The sequence below is a fragment of the Aquarana catesbeiana genome, linkage group LG07 (genome assembly GCF_042186555.1).
Source record: "Aquarana catesbeiana isolate 2022-GZ linkage group LG07, ASM4218655v1, whole genome shotgun sequence".
NCBI lineage: Eukaryota > Metazoa > Chordata > Amphibia > Anura > Ranidae > Aquarana > Aquarana catesbeiana.
In genome coordinates, this window is record NC_133330.1 from 237522271 (window position 1) to 237539350 (window position 17080).

Below are 17080 nucleotides of genomic sequence, written 5' to 3' on the forward strand. Positions count from 1 at the left end.
CCAATACGGCACAGATGAGACCACACACACAAGCTGGTTATACCACTGGGCTGGTACCTTTTCTAAAATATAATTAAATGTGAGGTGCTGTGTTTAACAAAGAATTTTAATTCGATGCAGCATGTTCTGTGATCAAGGCATCCATGCCAAACAGCAAAACACACCCCACACCTTCTGACAATACTCACACTAATAAGGTTACCCGACACACTCTTTCCTCTACTCACCATAGATGTATGCAGCAATGACTGACAGGCTCCCAGTTGTGCTCCTCCCACTGCTTGTCAGAGTAAAACAGGGCAAGGGAAATTGGGAGACCAATATAAACACTTCAGGAAATATTTACAGCTTCATCTAGACTTTAAATCAGCTTAAGGTAGATGCACTTTCAAAATAAAATTGACATTTCCCTGTTCTCCCTTCAAATTTCCCATGTGGATAATTCCAGTTTAGGATTATTGCAGGGAAAGACACTGCACTGGTCCTGGGCAAGCCAAACAGTGATAAATTGGGTCTGACACACCTTAGTGCTCCCCTCATAAAAAAATATTTTTCACAAGGAGGACAGGGAAGAGGGTTGTGAAAGACAGCTAATCCTAACAGGTCAACAAAAATAAAAGAACAGTTACATTTTAATTCTAGCAGTTTGTTCCAGAAGGGGGATACTCAAAGACAGAAGTTATATATAAACAGGATCACAGATTTTCTGGAAATTCCCTAAAATCAACACTAAAAGCATCAGGACTTTTCTGACCTTTCCTTACCCAAATCAAAAATATTTTTTGGGATTTTTTTTGTATTTTAGATGCAAAATGGAGTTTGTAGCTCTGCGTTATCTTGTATCCATCATAGATTCCCAACCAGTAATATACATATACCAGGGGGTAATAGTAAACTCACTATGATAGTTAAGAGTTATGTCAAACAATAAATCATATATACCGTATTTATCGGCATATAACACGCACAGGCATATAACACGCACATTCATTTTAAGAGGAAAGTTTCAGGAAAAAACTTAAATTTTAAATAAGGAACTTTGAAGCAAAATAAGGGTCAGTGCCCATCTGCAGCCTCACCATTGCCATCAATGCAGCCTGATTAATGCCCACCTGCAGCCTCACAAGTGCCATCAATGCAGCCTTATTAGTCCACATCAATACAGCCTCACCATTGCCATTAATGCAGCAGCCTCACCATTGCCATCAATGCAGCAGCCTCGCCATTGCCATCTATTGACTTCCTATTACAGAGGCCGCCAAGTAAACAGGAGATTCTCACTGTATGTAATCTGATGGCACTCGTCCCCCCACCGTTGCCTCCGAGGCAGCTGAAATTGCACCCGATTTTCATGGTGAAAAAGTGAGTGTTATACGCCAATAAATACAGTAAAACCAATGCCAAACAGGCATTTCTAGTTGTAAAGAAAAAAATATATATATTTTTAAATGGTTAATACTAATTTAGGGGGTTGTGAGAAAATGCAAACAAGAGCTACTAAGGATAGGTTAAGCCACATCAGGAAGGTGACCTTTATGAAGGAGTATCTACTTAAATGAAGTTGGGAAGTATTGTCCCTTGCCAGTGTACTCTTCATAGGACTTGTTTTATCAAATAAGCCTTGGTTATAAAGTAAAAAATCATCTTACATGCTCTATTTGCTTCAAGAGTTCACTCTGTTGTTCTTGATGGATAGTTTTAGACTTTTCAAATGCCAGGAGAACTTCTCGATGCTCCTTGCTAATGTTTTCTTCCAAGTGAGCTATTTGAGCTTTAAATTCCTGAAAAAATGTTTTTGTGAAATACTGATAATGTTAAAGACAAACTAAAACTGCAACCCAGCAAACAGCATGTACAATCATTGTTCTTGAGATGCTAGTTTTCCAATCAATCAAATCACAAGCAACATCATAATGTGAGGACCATGTCACATGATTTTGTAGCAGTGATTTGTAGTAGTTACAAAATTGTTTTCCATAAGGTAGAAAAAAACCCCACAAAACTAAAAAACAACTCAATTTCAACAATTTAAAACTGGTATCAGTCTCCCCCTGCCTTCCGATGCAGTGCATTAATACATGCATGTAATGATGTACATTAACATGCATTACGTTAGGGCAGCTTATTCATGTGAATGGGCTGCCAACAAACTAACTACAACAAACCTAAAATTACACCTAAACTATTTTTGCCAATGTAGTGCACCACAACTTACTTTAGCACATTATCGTGCATTTCACCACAGATGTGTTCATGGTGCGGTGCTTTAGTGTTTTGGGATTACCATTCAATATGAATGGCACCACAACGCACCGCACATGTGCAAAGCCAGTTTAAATCTGTCTTCTTTATAGTCCTTAAAGTGGATGCAAACCCACTCTCATCATTTCTAAATTACTTCCATAGTGCTCCTCTATAAGGATATACATGCCTCCTGGATATATCCTTACCTGTCAAATATCTCCTTTAGCTGTTATGAGCCCTGCAATACTCCGGATTCTGTGGGCAGGTCTGTTGTCTAGGGCTCGGTGGGTGGAGTCGTGATCTCAGTAGACTCCCCCGCCCACCTCTACACTCCCCTTGGCCAGACATCGATATTTCTTACATTGAACTTCTGCTAGTCTTGTGGATTATGCCCCATGATCACTAACATCCAGTCAAAACCCAGGAAAGTCACCACATGACTACAGCATGCCCAATCATGCTGAGGTGTGTAGCAGCCAATCCTGGGAGAGCTGGAGAAGAAAGGAGGGGGGATGTGAAGTACACAGAATGCCTCTCTCACACTCCTGCATGAGATAAGAAAATCACCTGTCACTCACAGCAAGGGGGAAGAAACAGACACCTATTTCTCTGTGTGTCAGTTTTTATCTTACTGAAGAAAGATAAGAGGATTGGTGAGAGCTGGATTAACTCTTCATGGTAAAACTGGGCACAGATGAAAGGACATCCTCTGCTGTAATAGACATGAGTCTTAATTAAAAAACATTTTGGGTTTACATCCACTTTAACCGCTGCGTGTTATAGATTTTAGCAGTTTTGTTTTGTTTTTTTTTTAACCTGAAAATGCATTTATAAAACACTTTTTTCCCCAGGAGCAGAAAGGTTTCCTGCTCATCTAGGTACAGTGTTTTATGTTGGCATAGATAAATAGAATCCACATACTTCATCACATGTCCACACATAGGCTTGTAGTGTTAAGGAAGAGAGAGGCTGTGTCTGACAGGGTTTGTTAAATTATTGAATGCCACAGTCCTTGTTGGACTATGCAGTCATATTTGGATACACTGCACAACCGCTTTAACAGGAAAGTCTTTTAACATGGACATTATTACCACACTGTCTATCTAACTAAATATCTTTTTCTGTCACTTCAGTTGGTCTTTACCTTACCATTCTGCAATGCCATTGCATCCTTTTTTATATTTTCTTAGAGAACGAAATCACTATTTTCTACTAGGGATAAAGTGTTGCCAAAATGCATTCTGAAAAAGAATTACCATCAGTTCTTCCTCCAGCTCTGTATTCCTAGCTACAGCAGTTGAGTAAGCCTGAGACCTTTCTTCCAACAGTTTTTGCAGAGAGGCAATCTTCTGTGACTTCTTTGTCATCTGCAAACATATTTTAAGAGAGAATGGCAATTATATTATGAAAACAAAAAAAATATTCAAACGCATAATTAAAATATTGATGGGAAAACGTATACTATGTGTGTCCTTAATTCTGTATAAACAAAAAACAAGGAACATTTTTTGGGAGCTTAAAAGAGGTTTACCCCAAGAATGCATTTGATGTGTTCATCCAAATTGCATATAAAATAGACATGTGCAATTTGTTTCGGTCCGAATCTAAATTCTGACAAATTTTTGTTCTTTCAGAAATTAATGATTTTGTTTTGTTTGTTTTCTAACGAATTCCCCATTTTCAGAACAATTCCAAATCTGTCGAAAATGTATCGACTGATCCGACTTCTGTGTGAGAATAGCTGGTTGTTAATGAGTGGGCTGGGAAGAAAAAAAAAAAAACATGGAGTCTCCCCTGCCACCCCCCCAAATCCATACCAGACCCTTTTTCGAGCATGCAGCCCAGCAGGTCAGGAAAGTATGAGGGGGGTGTTGGAGATGAACGAGCAAATATCATATGTGAACTATACCAGGCCACTCCTCAAAGCACCTTGTCTCCTGGTAATGACCAAGCGCTAACATTTGCACAAAACGCTTCTACCTCTTTGTCCCCTGCTTCATCTGTCAACCACTTGTCATATGAAGCTTCAATAAAAGGATTTTTGGAAGTGAAGCCGCCCGGAATCATTTCATTAGGTTACACAGCATGCGAGCTGCTCGGGCTAGCACCTGACTACTGTGTGTGGGAATTAACCAGAGACTCACTCACCTGGAGTGGCTTTTCTTGTTTCACCTTGTCTACATGTCTCTTTCCCACAACCCTGGCCTGTGTGGTCTGTGGGCGGGCTTATTGGAATCAAGAAGCTCTTTAAAAAAAACAAAAAAAAAAAAAAAAAAAAAAAAAAAAAAGAGGGTTTCAAAATCCACCCCACCTACATCTGAATGAGTATGGGGTACATTGTACCCCTACTCATTCAAAAAAAAAAGTGTCAAAAATAAATAAAAACACACAGACAGTTTTTGACAATCCACAAAACAAAATTAGTAACATAACAAATTTATCCAAAACTAAACAATTTTTCCGTTCTGCACTAATATAAAACCACTACCGCCAGCAGTAGATATAAGTCAGGTACCATGGGAGTTGCTGCCCAGCATGCAGGGAATTCAGGAAATTGTGGAATAAGATGGCCAGCAGCACTCACAACATGAAAGGAGATTTTTCAATCAGGCTAATTTGGATTGTCAAAAATAACTATTTGTATTGCTATTACAATATCGATGTAAAAAAAGAAGTAAATAAAAAATAATGCAAAGGTGCGCTGTGGCTAAATACTTGTTTGTTAAATATTTTTACATGTATTAGCAAAAAAATAGAAACGATACGGTTTAAAGCTTACAAAACCAGCAAAAATGTAAAATAAAACTGGACTGGGACCATTAGACCTTTTTAAGAGGACAATCCCTGTGTTCAGTGTGCATATTTTGGTGTTTTTTTTTTTTTAACGAGTTGTATTTAAAGTGCATTCACATGTGTTCCAGTATGTTTATGTGCGGGACTTTTTTTAAGCAAACATGAAAGCACTGCAATGGTGTAAACTAGGCTCATTGAAATACATTAATTTTTCTTGCATATGTATTTGTTATACGTTTAAAATGTGTTTGACTACTTCTGCTGTAAACGATTAAGGTTTCGCTTTAACGTACAAAACTACTTCAACGATAGCTTAGTAAACAAAAAATCTTGCATGGAATGAACACTCACTTCCTGTTCTAGCTTTGTTGACTTTGATGCTTTCTCCAGCAGCTCTCCCTGTATGAGTTGAAACTGACTAGTTCTCTGAGCCATTGAAAGTTTGGTATTGGCGATTTCAGTCTGAGCTTTACCAAGCTTCCTCTGCAACTCTTTCACATTTTCTGAATGTTTCTCCTTCTCCATCTGTAACTGTTCTATAGATGTCTGTAACTGCAGGTACTTTTCTGCCTCTGTAAAAAAACAAACGTTTTTACGTTAAAACAGACTGATAAAAAAACACTGCAACAAAAACTTATTTTTTCCCTTGCTTTCTGTTAAAAATGCCAAGGAAGTACGACAATGCCTGAATTTCCTTTTTGGAAAGTAGACACCTCAAATTGATCTTATTTATTGCCACAATTGTTTGGAAATTAACAAACATGCTGGTATTGGGTGGGACATGGAGCATGGTAAATGTGCACTAGATACATTATTATACAGGCCATACACAGAGGAAAGAGGAAATTAAGGGATTAATGTACAGGCCACATACAGTGGCAGGATGATGATGAAGGGGTTAAATGTTCAGATATGCACGATAAGGAAGGTGAAAGGATTACTAGACAGGTCAGAGAGAGACAGAAAAAAGATTTTTGTAGTAAAAGCATTTGTAGGGGAGCCAGCGGGGCACATGAAAGAGTTAAAAAAGATTCCTGTGGCACTGAAACAGAATGCATGAATCTGCAGCTGCTGATCGATTCATTCTTTCACTATTCAGAAATACTTGATCTCTCCTTCTCCTGTAAGGAGGAAGGGGAGGGATCAACACTGTGCATGACCAATCACAGTGGTAACATGGTACCCAGCTCCTTGGATTGGCTTGATACAGTGTCTCAGTGTACCGAGCCATCTACCAGGCGGATCGGCTGCCGATGGCTATTTATCCAGTGCCATTTAAACACAGTACTGGGTAAATCTAGGGCTGTCAATCAAAGATGCACCCAGATAGAAAAGGTGTTAAACTGTTTGTGTTGTTTAAATGTTTGTATTAAACATCATATCTATTTTCTGCCTTCTCGCTTTGCCCCCACCCATGATCAACTACTCTCTGTCTTCTCCCATTCTCCCACAGAAAATCATCCACTCTGTTCCTTCTCTTTCATTCCTCCAGAAAAAGTACTTTTTTCTCCCAACTTTTGCTCTCATTTACCTGAGCAAGTCCATCTACTCTCTGCCTTCTCACTCTATTTCCACCTACCATCCATGATCATCTACTCTCTGCCTTCTCCTTCATTAACCTGCACAAGATCATCTCTCTGCCTTCTTTTATTCCTTTACACAAGATATTCTACTCTCTGCTTTTTCCCATTCTCCCGCACAAAATCATCCACTCCAACTTCTCTCTCATTCCTTCAGAAAAAGTGTGTTTTTTTTTCTCTCCACCTTGCTCTCATTTACCTGAATAAGATAATCTACTCTCTACCTTCTTGCTCTTTCCACCTACCATAATCATCTACTCTGTGGGGTTGATTTACTAGAAATGGAGAGTGCAAAATCTGATGCAGCTCTGCATAGAAACTAATCAGCTGCCAGTTTTTTTCGTCAAATTTTAATTGAACAAGCCGAAGTTAGAATCTGATTGGCTACCATGCACAGCTGCACCAGATTTTGCACTCTCCAGTTTTAGAAAATCAACCCCGATGCCTTCTCTGCCATTCCTTTGTACAAGATCATCTACTATCCGTCATCTTTCTAATACTCCACTCAGTACTTGAACAGCTTGTGCTCTGGCTCCTAGTCTCAATAAAAAAAACAACATACAAACCATTATCTTCAAGGCTTTGTGACTAATCAAGAACAAAGATATTAATAAATTACAAAGTGCTGCATATTACAGAACATACAGCATATTACAGAATATACAGTATATACTGACAGTACTGTTTACAATGTTCTGTCTTCTGTGTTCTATAGTTTTTTATTCTTAACTAGGTGCAAACATTACCGATTTGCTGTAAAGATAACTTTACTGGTTCGGCATCCAATGGGAAGCAGGTATTTACATGCACAAGTTTGGCTCGCAATTCTTGATTTTCTGCTTCTTTGAGTGACAACTGTGCCCTAAAGGGAAGGTAAAAGTCAAAAAGACATGTTTAATCTCAATTCAGTTTACTAAAAGAAAATATTATTCTTAACAAGCTTGTATACAGATACCTCAGATCCATGATGAGCAGACTGCTGTCACTGGAATAGGGTTTATTTACATCGCCTGGCACATTTGTCTGGTCACTCTGCCAATTCCAAAAGCATAAAAGAATTTTAACAGAGCAGAACTTTACTGTATAAAAAAGTAAACGAGAGTGCTTTGTAGAAGGATTCAAGATGCAAACTTTGGGCGGGACACAGTACAGTTTCTGTTAATAATGTAACCGACCTGAGAAAAAAAATGTGGCGTTGTCTTTGCAAATTTCTAACACTCTACAGTTTGGTCACATGGCCATAAATGAATGATTTGCATGGTTTTGCCAACTACCTTATAATTGAAATCCCTTGTATTAAGTATCTGTACTGAAAAGACAACATGCAAACAGCTCTATTGTGTTTTTCACTAATTAAGTGGATATTTTTGGGTTTCTTTTAGTTTGCCTAACTAGAACATGTCTGGTTGTTCCAGGAAGAATCAGTTATACAGTATTTCCCAGCAGCTTACAAAATATTTTGAAGACAGCATTTTTTTCATCTACAGTCATAATGTACATGAAAAAAAGAAGACATCCTGTAAAAATTAGGATTTTTATAACAGCTTACCTGTAAAATCCTTTTCTTGGAGTACATCATGGGACACAGAGCACCATAGTAATCACTATGTGGATATATAGGCACCTTCAGGTGATGGACACTGGTATACCCAATACAGGAAGTTCACTCCCTATATAACCCCTCCTCCTATCAGGCATACCTCGGTTTTTGTAGCAAAGCAATATACTTAAACCCCAGAAAGAGGGACGGGACCTCTGTGTCCCGTGATGTACTCCAAGAAAAGGATTTTACAGGTAAGCTGTTATAAAAATCCTATTTTCTTTATCGTACATCACGGGACACAGAGCACCATAGTAATCACTATGTGGGACGTCCCATAGCAATGCTATTTGAGGGGAGGGAGACACAACCCGTAGGGCACCCCAGACTTGAGGACCTATACTGCTGCCTGCAGCACACTGCGCCCAGAGGCGATATCCTCATGCCTTCTTACATCCACCTGATAAAACTTGGTGAATGTATGTACTGAAGACTAATTTGCAGCCTTATGCAGCATACACACGGTTGGACTTTGACCAGACTTGTCCAACGGACCAAATCCGGCGGACAATCCGATCGTGTGTGGGCTTCACCAGACCTTCAGCGGACTTTTCCAGTGGCAAATCTGACGGACTTTAGATTTGGACCATGCTTCAAATCTTTACGTCGTAACTCCTCCGGACCCAGAAATCCGCTCGTCTGTATGCTAATCCGATGGACAAAAACCGACGCTAGGGCAGCTATTGGCTACTGGCTATCAACTTCCTTATTTTAGTCCGGTGTACGTCATCACGTACGAATCCGTCGGACTTTGGTGTTATCGTGTGTAGGCAAGTCCGTTCGTTAAAAAGTCAGTTGGAAGTCCGTCAAAAGTCTGCTGCAAAGTCTGTCGGACCAGTCCGGTCGAAAAGTCGGCCCGTGTGTATGCAGCCTTACAGATCTTAGCCATGGAGGCCTGGTGACGCACTGCCCAAGAAGCACTAATCACCCTGGTAGAGTGCGCTTTGACTTGAAAAGGTGGAATCTTACGCCTTAAATCATAAGCCTGAATTATAACTTGCCGAATCCACTTAGCGACAGTGGATTTCGATGATGCCTGTCCTTTCTTAAGACCTTCTGGCAGTATAAATAGGGCATCAGTCTTCCGGATCTGAGCAGTCGTCTTTAAATAGACTTTGACCGCTCTCACCACATAAGACAATGTAGTGACTTCTCTTCCCTTGAACATGGTTTTGGAAAAAACGATGGCAGGACAATATCTTGGTTCAGGTGGAAACCTGAGACCACTTTTGGCAGAAAACCTGGACGAGGGTGTAACACCACTCTGTCCTCATGAATAATCAAGTATGGCTCTTTACAAGAAAGAGCAGCCAATTATGAAACCCTCTTTGCTGAGGATATAGCAATCAAGAACACTAACTTCCTTGTCAGAAGGACTAAGGGAATATGTTGTATTGGTTCAAATGACTGTTTTGGTGAAAAATAAACAAAAATAAGTTCAAGTCCCAAGAGTTCAAAGGAGGTCTGACTGGCGGAATTAAGCCGCATCACCCCTTGCATAAAACCCCGGACCAAAGAATGTGAAGCAAGCGGTCTTTGAAATAAGACCAATAAAGCTGAGACCTGGCCCTTGATAGTACTTAAGGCCAGCTTCATCTCTACCCCTAATTGTGGAAAGGCAAGGATTCTGCCTATGATATACTTCTGAGGGTGCCAACCCTTGGATTCACACCAGGAAACATAAGCCCTCCAGACTCTAATATATAGTTCTGGAAGCTGGCTTCCTTGCATTAATCAAGGTAGAGATAACTGACCCGGAAAGCCAACGTTTTTTCAGAATGTGGATTTCAATAGCCAAGCCGTTAAATTTAGAGTTCGTAAGGTAGGATGGAATATCGGCCCCTGTGAGAGTAGGTCTGGCCTTAGTGGAAGGGACCATGGATCCTCCACCGCCATCTTTAGGATTTCTGCATACCAGGACCTTCTGGGCCACGCTGGGGCTACCAGAATTACCGGCTTTCTTTCCAGTTTGATCCTGCATAAAAGTCGTGGCAGCAACTGAATAGAGGGAAATGTATAAATCAGTGAAAACTGATCCCACGGGGTCACCAACGCATCTGCGAGTGGATCCCTCATCCTGGACACAAAGTTGACCAACGTCGTGTTGAACCTGGATGCCAGAAGATCTATGTCCGGAGTCCCCCATTTCTGGCAAACAGCCCGTAAAATGTTGGGGTGAAGAGACCATTCCCCTGGGAGCAACTGCTGGCGGCTCAAGAAGTCCGCCTGCCAATTCTCTACTCCCGGAGTGCCCCCTTGGTGATTGATGTAAGCCACAGCTGTGGCATTGTCGGATTGGATCCTGACAGGACAACCCTGTAACCTGAATGTCCAGGCCTTTAGAGCCAGACCTGCTGCCTGGATCTCTAGGATGTTGATGGGTCCTTTCTGTCCTTGACCACTGTCCCTGGACAGTTGACTTTTGTAGCACTGCTCCCCAGCCTGAAAGGCTGGCATCTGTCGTTATCACCTTCCAGATAACTGGTCTGAAGGATTTTCCTTTCAGCATATTCTGGGTTAGCAACCACCAACTGAGGCTTTGGGAAACCCTTAGTGACAGCCGCATTGGCAAGTCTAAAGCTTGAATCGTCTTGTTCCAAGCAGACAGGATACCGTTTTGCAACAGTCTCGAATGGAACTGGGCATAAGGAAGTCACCTACTTTCCTAACAACCTCATGCAAAGGCGAATGGAGGGATCTCCTTTCGACCTGACCATCTTCATCAGCTCTCTTATGAAGTTGATCTTGACCAGAGGCAAGAACACCTTCTTCTGGGCTGTGTCTATGATCAGACCCAAGTACTCCAGCCTTTTTAGCGGTTTTAAGGAAGACTTCTCTAGGTTGAGAATCCAACCTAGACTTTCCAGGTAACTGGTTGTAATGCATATACTTTGCTCCAAACGAGCCACCGACTGGTCTATTAGCAATAGATTGTCTAGATACGCCAAGACTGTTATGCCCTGTGCCCTTAACCTGGCTAGAGGTGGGTCCAGAACTTTTGTAAACACCCGGGTGCTGAAGCTAGCCCGAAGGGCAAGGCTACAAACTGGAAATGCTGCTGTTCTACCTCGAACCGCAGAAACCTTTGATGAGCGGGAAATATAGGAACATGCAAATATGCATCCCTGATGTCAATAGAAGCCAGAAGTTCTCCTCCTTGTAGGATAGAAACCACTGACCTGATCGACTCCCATGCGAAAGGAGCGGATCTTCAGGAACTGATTTAGATTTTTTAGACCTAGAATGGGTCTGACATCTCCATTCGGTTTTGGTACTGTAAAGAAGTTTGAATAAAACCCCAAGCCTTGCTCTTCTGTGGGAATTTGTATGATCATCCCCTGAGCCATTAATCGGTCTAGTGCCCAAAACAGAAATTGCCTTTTCCCTGGATCTTTGGGAACGTTTGACCTCAGGAAACGAGACAGTGGAAAGTCCTGAAATTCCAGTTTGTACCCTAGAGTTACCGTGGAGATGACCTATCTGTCCTGAATTTCCTCTTGCCAGACTTTTGAGAACTGCAGAAGTCTCCCTCCCCCCCCCCCCACCCTGGCAAGGGGGGCGCCTCTTCATAATGAGGCTTTAGAATTTCTGTTTTGCAGGTTTCCCGCGCACGCTGCGCCTTCAGGTCCGCAGACACCCAACACCGGGGGGGGGGGGGGGGCAGAGCCCAATGAGCCAAGCAGGAAGAGAAATACATGTGGAGCGAAACCCGGGACCTCCGCAACAGTTGCTGATTCCCTAACCCTCCTGGTCACTTCAGGGGGGAGAAAAGCATGGCAGATCTCTTACCTCGTGAGGAATCCCCCTGAGCAAGCTGCTGTGGCCACACACAGACTGACACTGAGCCTAAGTGAAGACAACAGATTAAGGTATGTGCACATACTCCCTCTAGTGGAGATTTAAGGCATGACAACATTTTTCCCTAAAGAAGAAAACCTTAGGTGGACTTTTATATTTCTTAGGCTTCTTTCCCTTACCTTATCCCCGCGGCAGAATTCTGCTGAATTAACAGACAAATCCAACCTTCACCCACCACGGCGGGCTGCGTTTAGCAAACCTTCAAGGACCGGGTCCTTTTTTATCGGGGTTCCACTCCCTTGGACCTGTAATAGTTTAGGTAATGTAGCTTGACCAAAGCTCTGGGTCCCGGGGTCAAGCCCTGTAAAGAGAGGTGTTACAGGCAAAACCTTGTGCTTCGTATACAAGGCCCAGGTAACATCCACCTTGGCCTCAGTGGCACTTTGGATGGATCCAGTCTGTGTAGGCTATTTAAATCCAGCAAGGATCCCTCCTGGAACATCTTCACTGGTCACCAACACCTTAGACACTGGCGAAAAAACTGAGGTACTCCTGATCGGAGGAGGGCTTATATAGGGAGTGAACTTCCTGTATTGGGTATACCAGTGTCCATCACCTGAAGGTACCTATATACCCACATAGTGATTACTATGGTGCTCTGTGTCCCGTGATGAATGATAAAGAAAGTACATTATTAATACTTACCAGTACTGCCTCCAGCGAATTACACTTTTGATCCCTTGCAGAGCTATGCCCTCAATATACAACTCTTCTGGGTGTGTCAGGTGCCTAGTTCTCCCTGTGGCTTTACATCGGTTGCACGCTGCTGGTCGAAATGTCACTAGTGTGTTTATTCAGAGCTGCAGCCAAAGGGTGGAATAACTACATGTACAAGCATCCAACACACCCAGAAATTTGACCTTCAAACTGCTATCTATTGTCTATGTCCACATTTAGTGTTACGACCAGCAACGTACCCTTGATTGTGATGATGGCCTATCATTGCTAGACTCTGAATCTAAGTGTCTCATTCCACCGAGGTCTTTACGTGCTGCAAGATGCTCTTTTAACTCCTTATTCTCTTGAAGAAGACTTTTGTTTTCCTTGAACACTTTCTCTTTATTTTCAAGTTCAATCTCAAGTCGTAGAACCCTCTGATTACACTGGGTTAGAAGTGTAATAAGCTCCGTGTTACTTGATTCAGCACATTTCTGTTTCTGTTTCTCCCCTTCATCAGTCTTTTCAGACAGCAAACTCCTATCAAATGATGGGAGAAACAGGATTAATGTGAACAAATCCAAATTTATCATAAGGTTTAAGCTGAGCTCCAGGTAGAGATATAAAGGCTCATTATTGCAAGAAGTAATTAAAAAAAAAAAAAAAAAAAGGGAAATAGGAAAAAAAGTTTAAATGAAACTAATAAATTCTGAATTTGTCTTGATTTTTTTAACCTCCTTGGCATTAACCACCTGTAATAGCGTGTACATCAGCACACAGTTTGGAAAGGTAGGAAGGAGGTGCATCTCTAAAAACCTATCAAGCTCTTTTGCAATGCACACAATGATGGGAGGAGAAAACCCTGTACACAAACAAAATCGCTCATTTGGCCAGTGTGTACGGCAGCCTGTCCGACAAAAGCTGGACGTCAGCCAGTTTCTATCAAAGAGGTATAACTAAAAATGATCTGCTGATCAGCATCCAATCAGCGCTCTTAGTCAATGGCTGAGAGCACTTATCCGCTGTGTTCTGGTGGGGGGGCAGTCTCCCTATCAGAACACAATAGCTCAGTGGGAAGATCACTGTACTAACATCAGTAAGTGCAGTGAGCACCTCCCGAGCTCCTCAATGTATTTTTTTTGTTCAGTTTGCCAGGATGAAAAAAAAAAACAAAAAAACAAATAGTGTATACCTAGCTTGAGAGATGACCTGATCAGTGTCCTGCTGCTTCTTCATGGTCCATCAGCAGCTTGGGAGCGATCTTGGCCAAGTTGCACTGTTGCTGCACAGGAGCTTGGGTATATGGCTATACTTGCATATTCAGTTGAGATGCATGGATCATGTGACTTGTTGCACAGAATTAAAAATCCTTTAAGCAGTAAACTACTCCGATACATACATTGCTACTACGTATATAGTTATGTTCTGAAGTTTGGAGTAATGTATATTATCAAATATACATATAAAAAGGGTAATTCCACTTTTGTGGAAAAAATATTGTAAATAAAAAAAAAAAAAATATATATATATATATATTATAGCATATACAGTTGTGACACAAGTCATATTGTAATTTAACTGAAGCGCTGAAATTGTCTGTAGAATTGAATGCAATATGGCAACCCAGAGGCCTTCGGTACACAGATGGAGTACAGAATTTCTCCCAGAAATGTAATTTTCTGCTTGTGTGATTGGCTCATTGATTTTACAAGAAGTCTGCACTAAGATACAGATTTGATTTTGGGCATTCTCGCATCCTCTGCAGCAAAAATTTAACTTTTGAGGAGATACTCTTCACAGGGTTATCACATCTAAAAGGGATTTAGACCCTACCATGTCAGTTCATTAGAAACCTGCAAGTGCACCAGCTATTGATAATGAAAAGGTCTATCCCATTCATATTAACTTTGCACATGGACTCAGATAAACTATTTCTTCAGAATAACATAAGGTAAGAAGAAGCTGCAACAAAGTTTTTTAAAATCCCGGCAAATGTACATAGATGTTTTTTTCTAAAAAAAAAAAATTAATCTACTCTTTAGGTATTCCAAAATTACATGTAAAAAAGAATATTAGACTTGAAAGCTACTGTATATACATAATTCTTACCACAAACTAGAAAAAAAAAAAAAAAACATAAAAAAAAACAAAAAAAAAAAAAAACGAACGATCAAAAGGCAGCTGTCACTAAATCATGAAAAAAAAAACCATCGCAAGCTAAGGTACTTACATAGGTAAATGTTAGGGTGCATTCGTTTACACATTTTTCTGTTATGCTTGTTTCACACTTGTGTGGGTGGTTGCGGGTGCAGGAATCACACCTATTCTGGTACCCGCAACCACCTGCAGCCAAATTAATTCTTAATGGCGACCCCACTCTTCTAAACATGCCGTGCATTTGCAGGAAATCGCATGGTGCAGGGACCATTTTTTCTGCGTTTCACTGAGGTACTGCAGCCCAATCAAGTGAATGGGCTGCTGTGCCCGCACAAGCGCGGGCCACACCAACCACATAGGTGTGAACTCTGCTCTTTATTTCAGGAAAAAGTGTTAATCAAGCTAAAGTCCTGCTTGGAGCTAGGAAACCCTCACACAATCTGCAAATACTGTCAGTACAGCTTGAGTGAGGCTTTGCTGGCGTCTGCTAAGGCCTTGGTTCGTATCAGAGCTAGTGCCATTAGCCAACACTGTCAAAAGGTGGGAAAAAACACTCCCAAAAAAACAAAAAGGTTACCAGGGCAAAGATGTGCAAACACAAGCAGAAAAACATATTTTTATACAAGTACATTGACTTAAAGAGGGTTATCTTAACAGGCATGGCAGGGCCACAGTCTTTCTTAAAGTGTTACTAAACCCGGGACCCTGCATTCACTATATCTGGTCTCCCACAGAACATGGAAAACCAGTAATGCTGTGTACACACGGTCAGATTTTCCGACGGGAAATGTTCGATGGGAGCTCGTTGCCGGAAATTCCGACCGCGTGTAGGCTCCATTGGACAATTTCCGTGGGAATTTCCGACAAACAAAATTTGAGATCTGAATCTCAAATTTTCCGACAACAAAATCTGTTGTAGTAAACTCCAATCGTGTGTACACAATTCCGACGTACAAAGTTCCACGCATGCTCAGAATCAAGCAGAAGAGCCGCACTGGCTATTGAACTTAATCTTTCTCGGCTCGTCGTACATGTTGTACGTCACCGCGTTCTTGACGTTCGGAACTTCCGACAAGATTTATGTGACCGTGTGTATGCAAGACAAGTTTGAGCCAACATCCGCCGGAAAAAAAACATGGATTTTGTTTTCGGAATGTGCGATCGTGTGTACGCACCATGAGACTTACCGGTAACTCTGTTTCTAGGAGTCGCGTCCAGGACAGCACTAGAGAGATAGGCTCCATCTCCGGAGGAAGGAAACACAAAATTTTAATCCATAAAGGGTGGCTCCTGTCCCTCTTCCCCAGTCTTTATCCGAGAACTTCCCCAGAACAGCTTCTGAAACAAAAACACACATCCAAAGTTATAACAGCGCTATAACAGCGCTATAACAGCGTATAGGGAGTGAATCCCTGCTGTCCTGGACGACTCCCAAAAACAGAGTTACCGGTAAGTCCAACTCTGGTTTTCTCTAGTCGTCTGTCCAGGACAGCACTAGAGGGGATCAACGAGAACTTACCAGATTAGGGTGGGGGTGGGGGTGGGGGTGGGGGTGGGGGGGGGGGACTACCGCTTGGAGGACTTTTCTCCCAAACGCTTGGTCTTGCGCTGAGGTAAGGTCCAATCTATGATGCTTTATGAAAGTCAAGTAGCTTGACCATGTTGCTGCTCGGCAAATTTGCTCTGGTCTCGCTCCAGCTCGCGCCGCCCAAGAAGCAGATAGCGCCCGTGTGGAGTGAGCCATGGGGGGGAAAAAAGGACATTCCTTTTTTAAAATCTTGTAAGCTTCCACAATAGCTTGTTTGATCCACCTTGCGATTGTGCCTTTCGAAGCTTGGAACTCCTCATTTTTTTTCCCCAAATGCAAAATAAATAGAGCATTGGATTTTCTAATGCCTTCCGACAATTCCAGATACCGCAAGACACAGGCTCTCACGTCCAGTTAGTGGAATTCTGTTTCTTTTGGATTGGTTGGGGACCCACAGAAAGAAGGCAAAACTATTTCCTGAGTCCTGTGGAATTTTGACACCACTTTAGACAAGAACCCCGGGTCTGTATGCAATACCAGTCGGTCTTCAAAATTTAGCAGGAAAGATTCCTTAATGGAAAGCGCCTGCAGCTCGCTAATGTGCCTGGCTGTGGAGATGGACTGTTTTGAGTGTGACCCATTTTAACCACTTCAGCCCCGGAA

At 41.7% G+C, this 17080-nt stretch overlaps 1 protein-coding gene across 4 annotated transcripts in view; it reads right to left on the reverse strand.

Annotated features, from left to right (window-relative positions):
* CCDC18 (coiled-coil domain containing 18) overlaps positions 1-17080 on the reverse strand; it is a 207509-nt gene that overhangs the window by 88730 nt on the left and 101699 nt on the right. For all 4 annotated transcript variants that reach the window (XM_073593126.1, XM_073593128.1, XM_073593127.1 and 1 more), the window contains exons 9-14: positions 12993-13272; positions 7573-7649; positions 7364-7479; positions 5389-5609; positions 3501-3611; positions 1650-1781 (exon numbers count right to left, since the gene is read on the reverse strand). In XM_073593126.1, coding sequence (XP_073449227.1) covers positions 1650-1781; positions 3501-3611; positions 5389-5609; positions 7364-7479; positions 7573-7649; positions 12993-13272 — 937 coding nt within the window. The remainder of the gene's footprint in view (positions 1-1649; positions 1782-3500; positions 3612-5388; positions 5610-7363; positions 7480-7572; positions 7650-12992; positions 13273-17080) is intronic.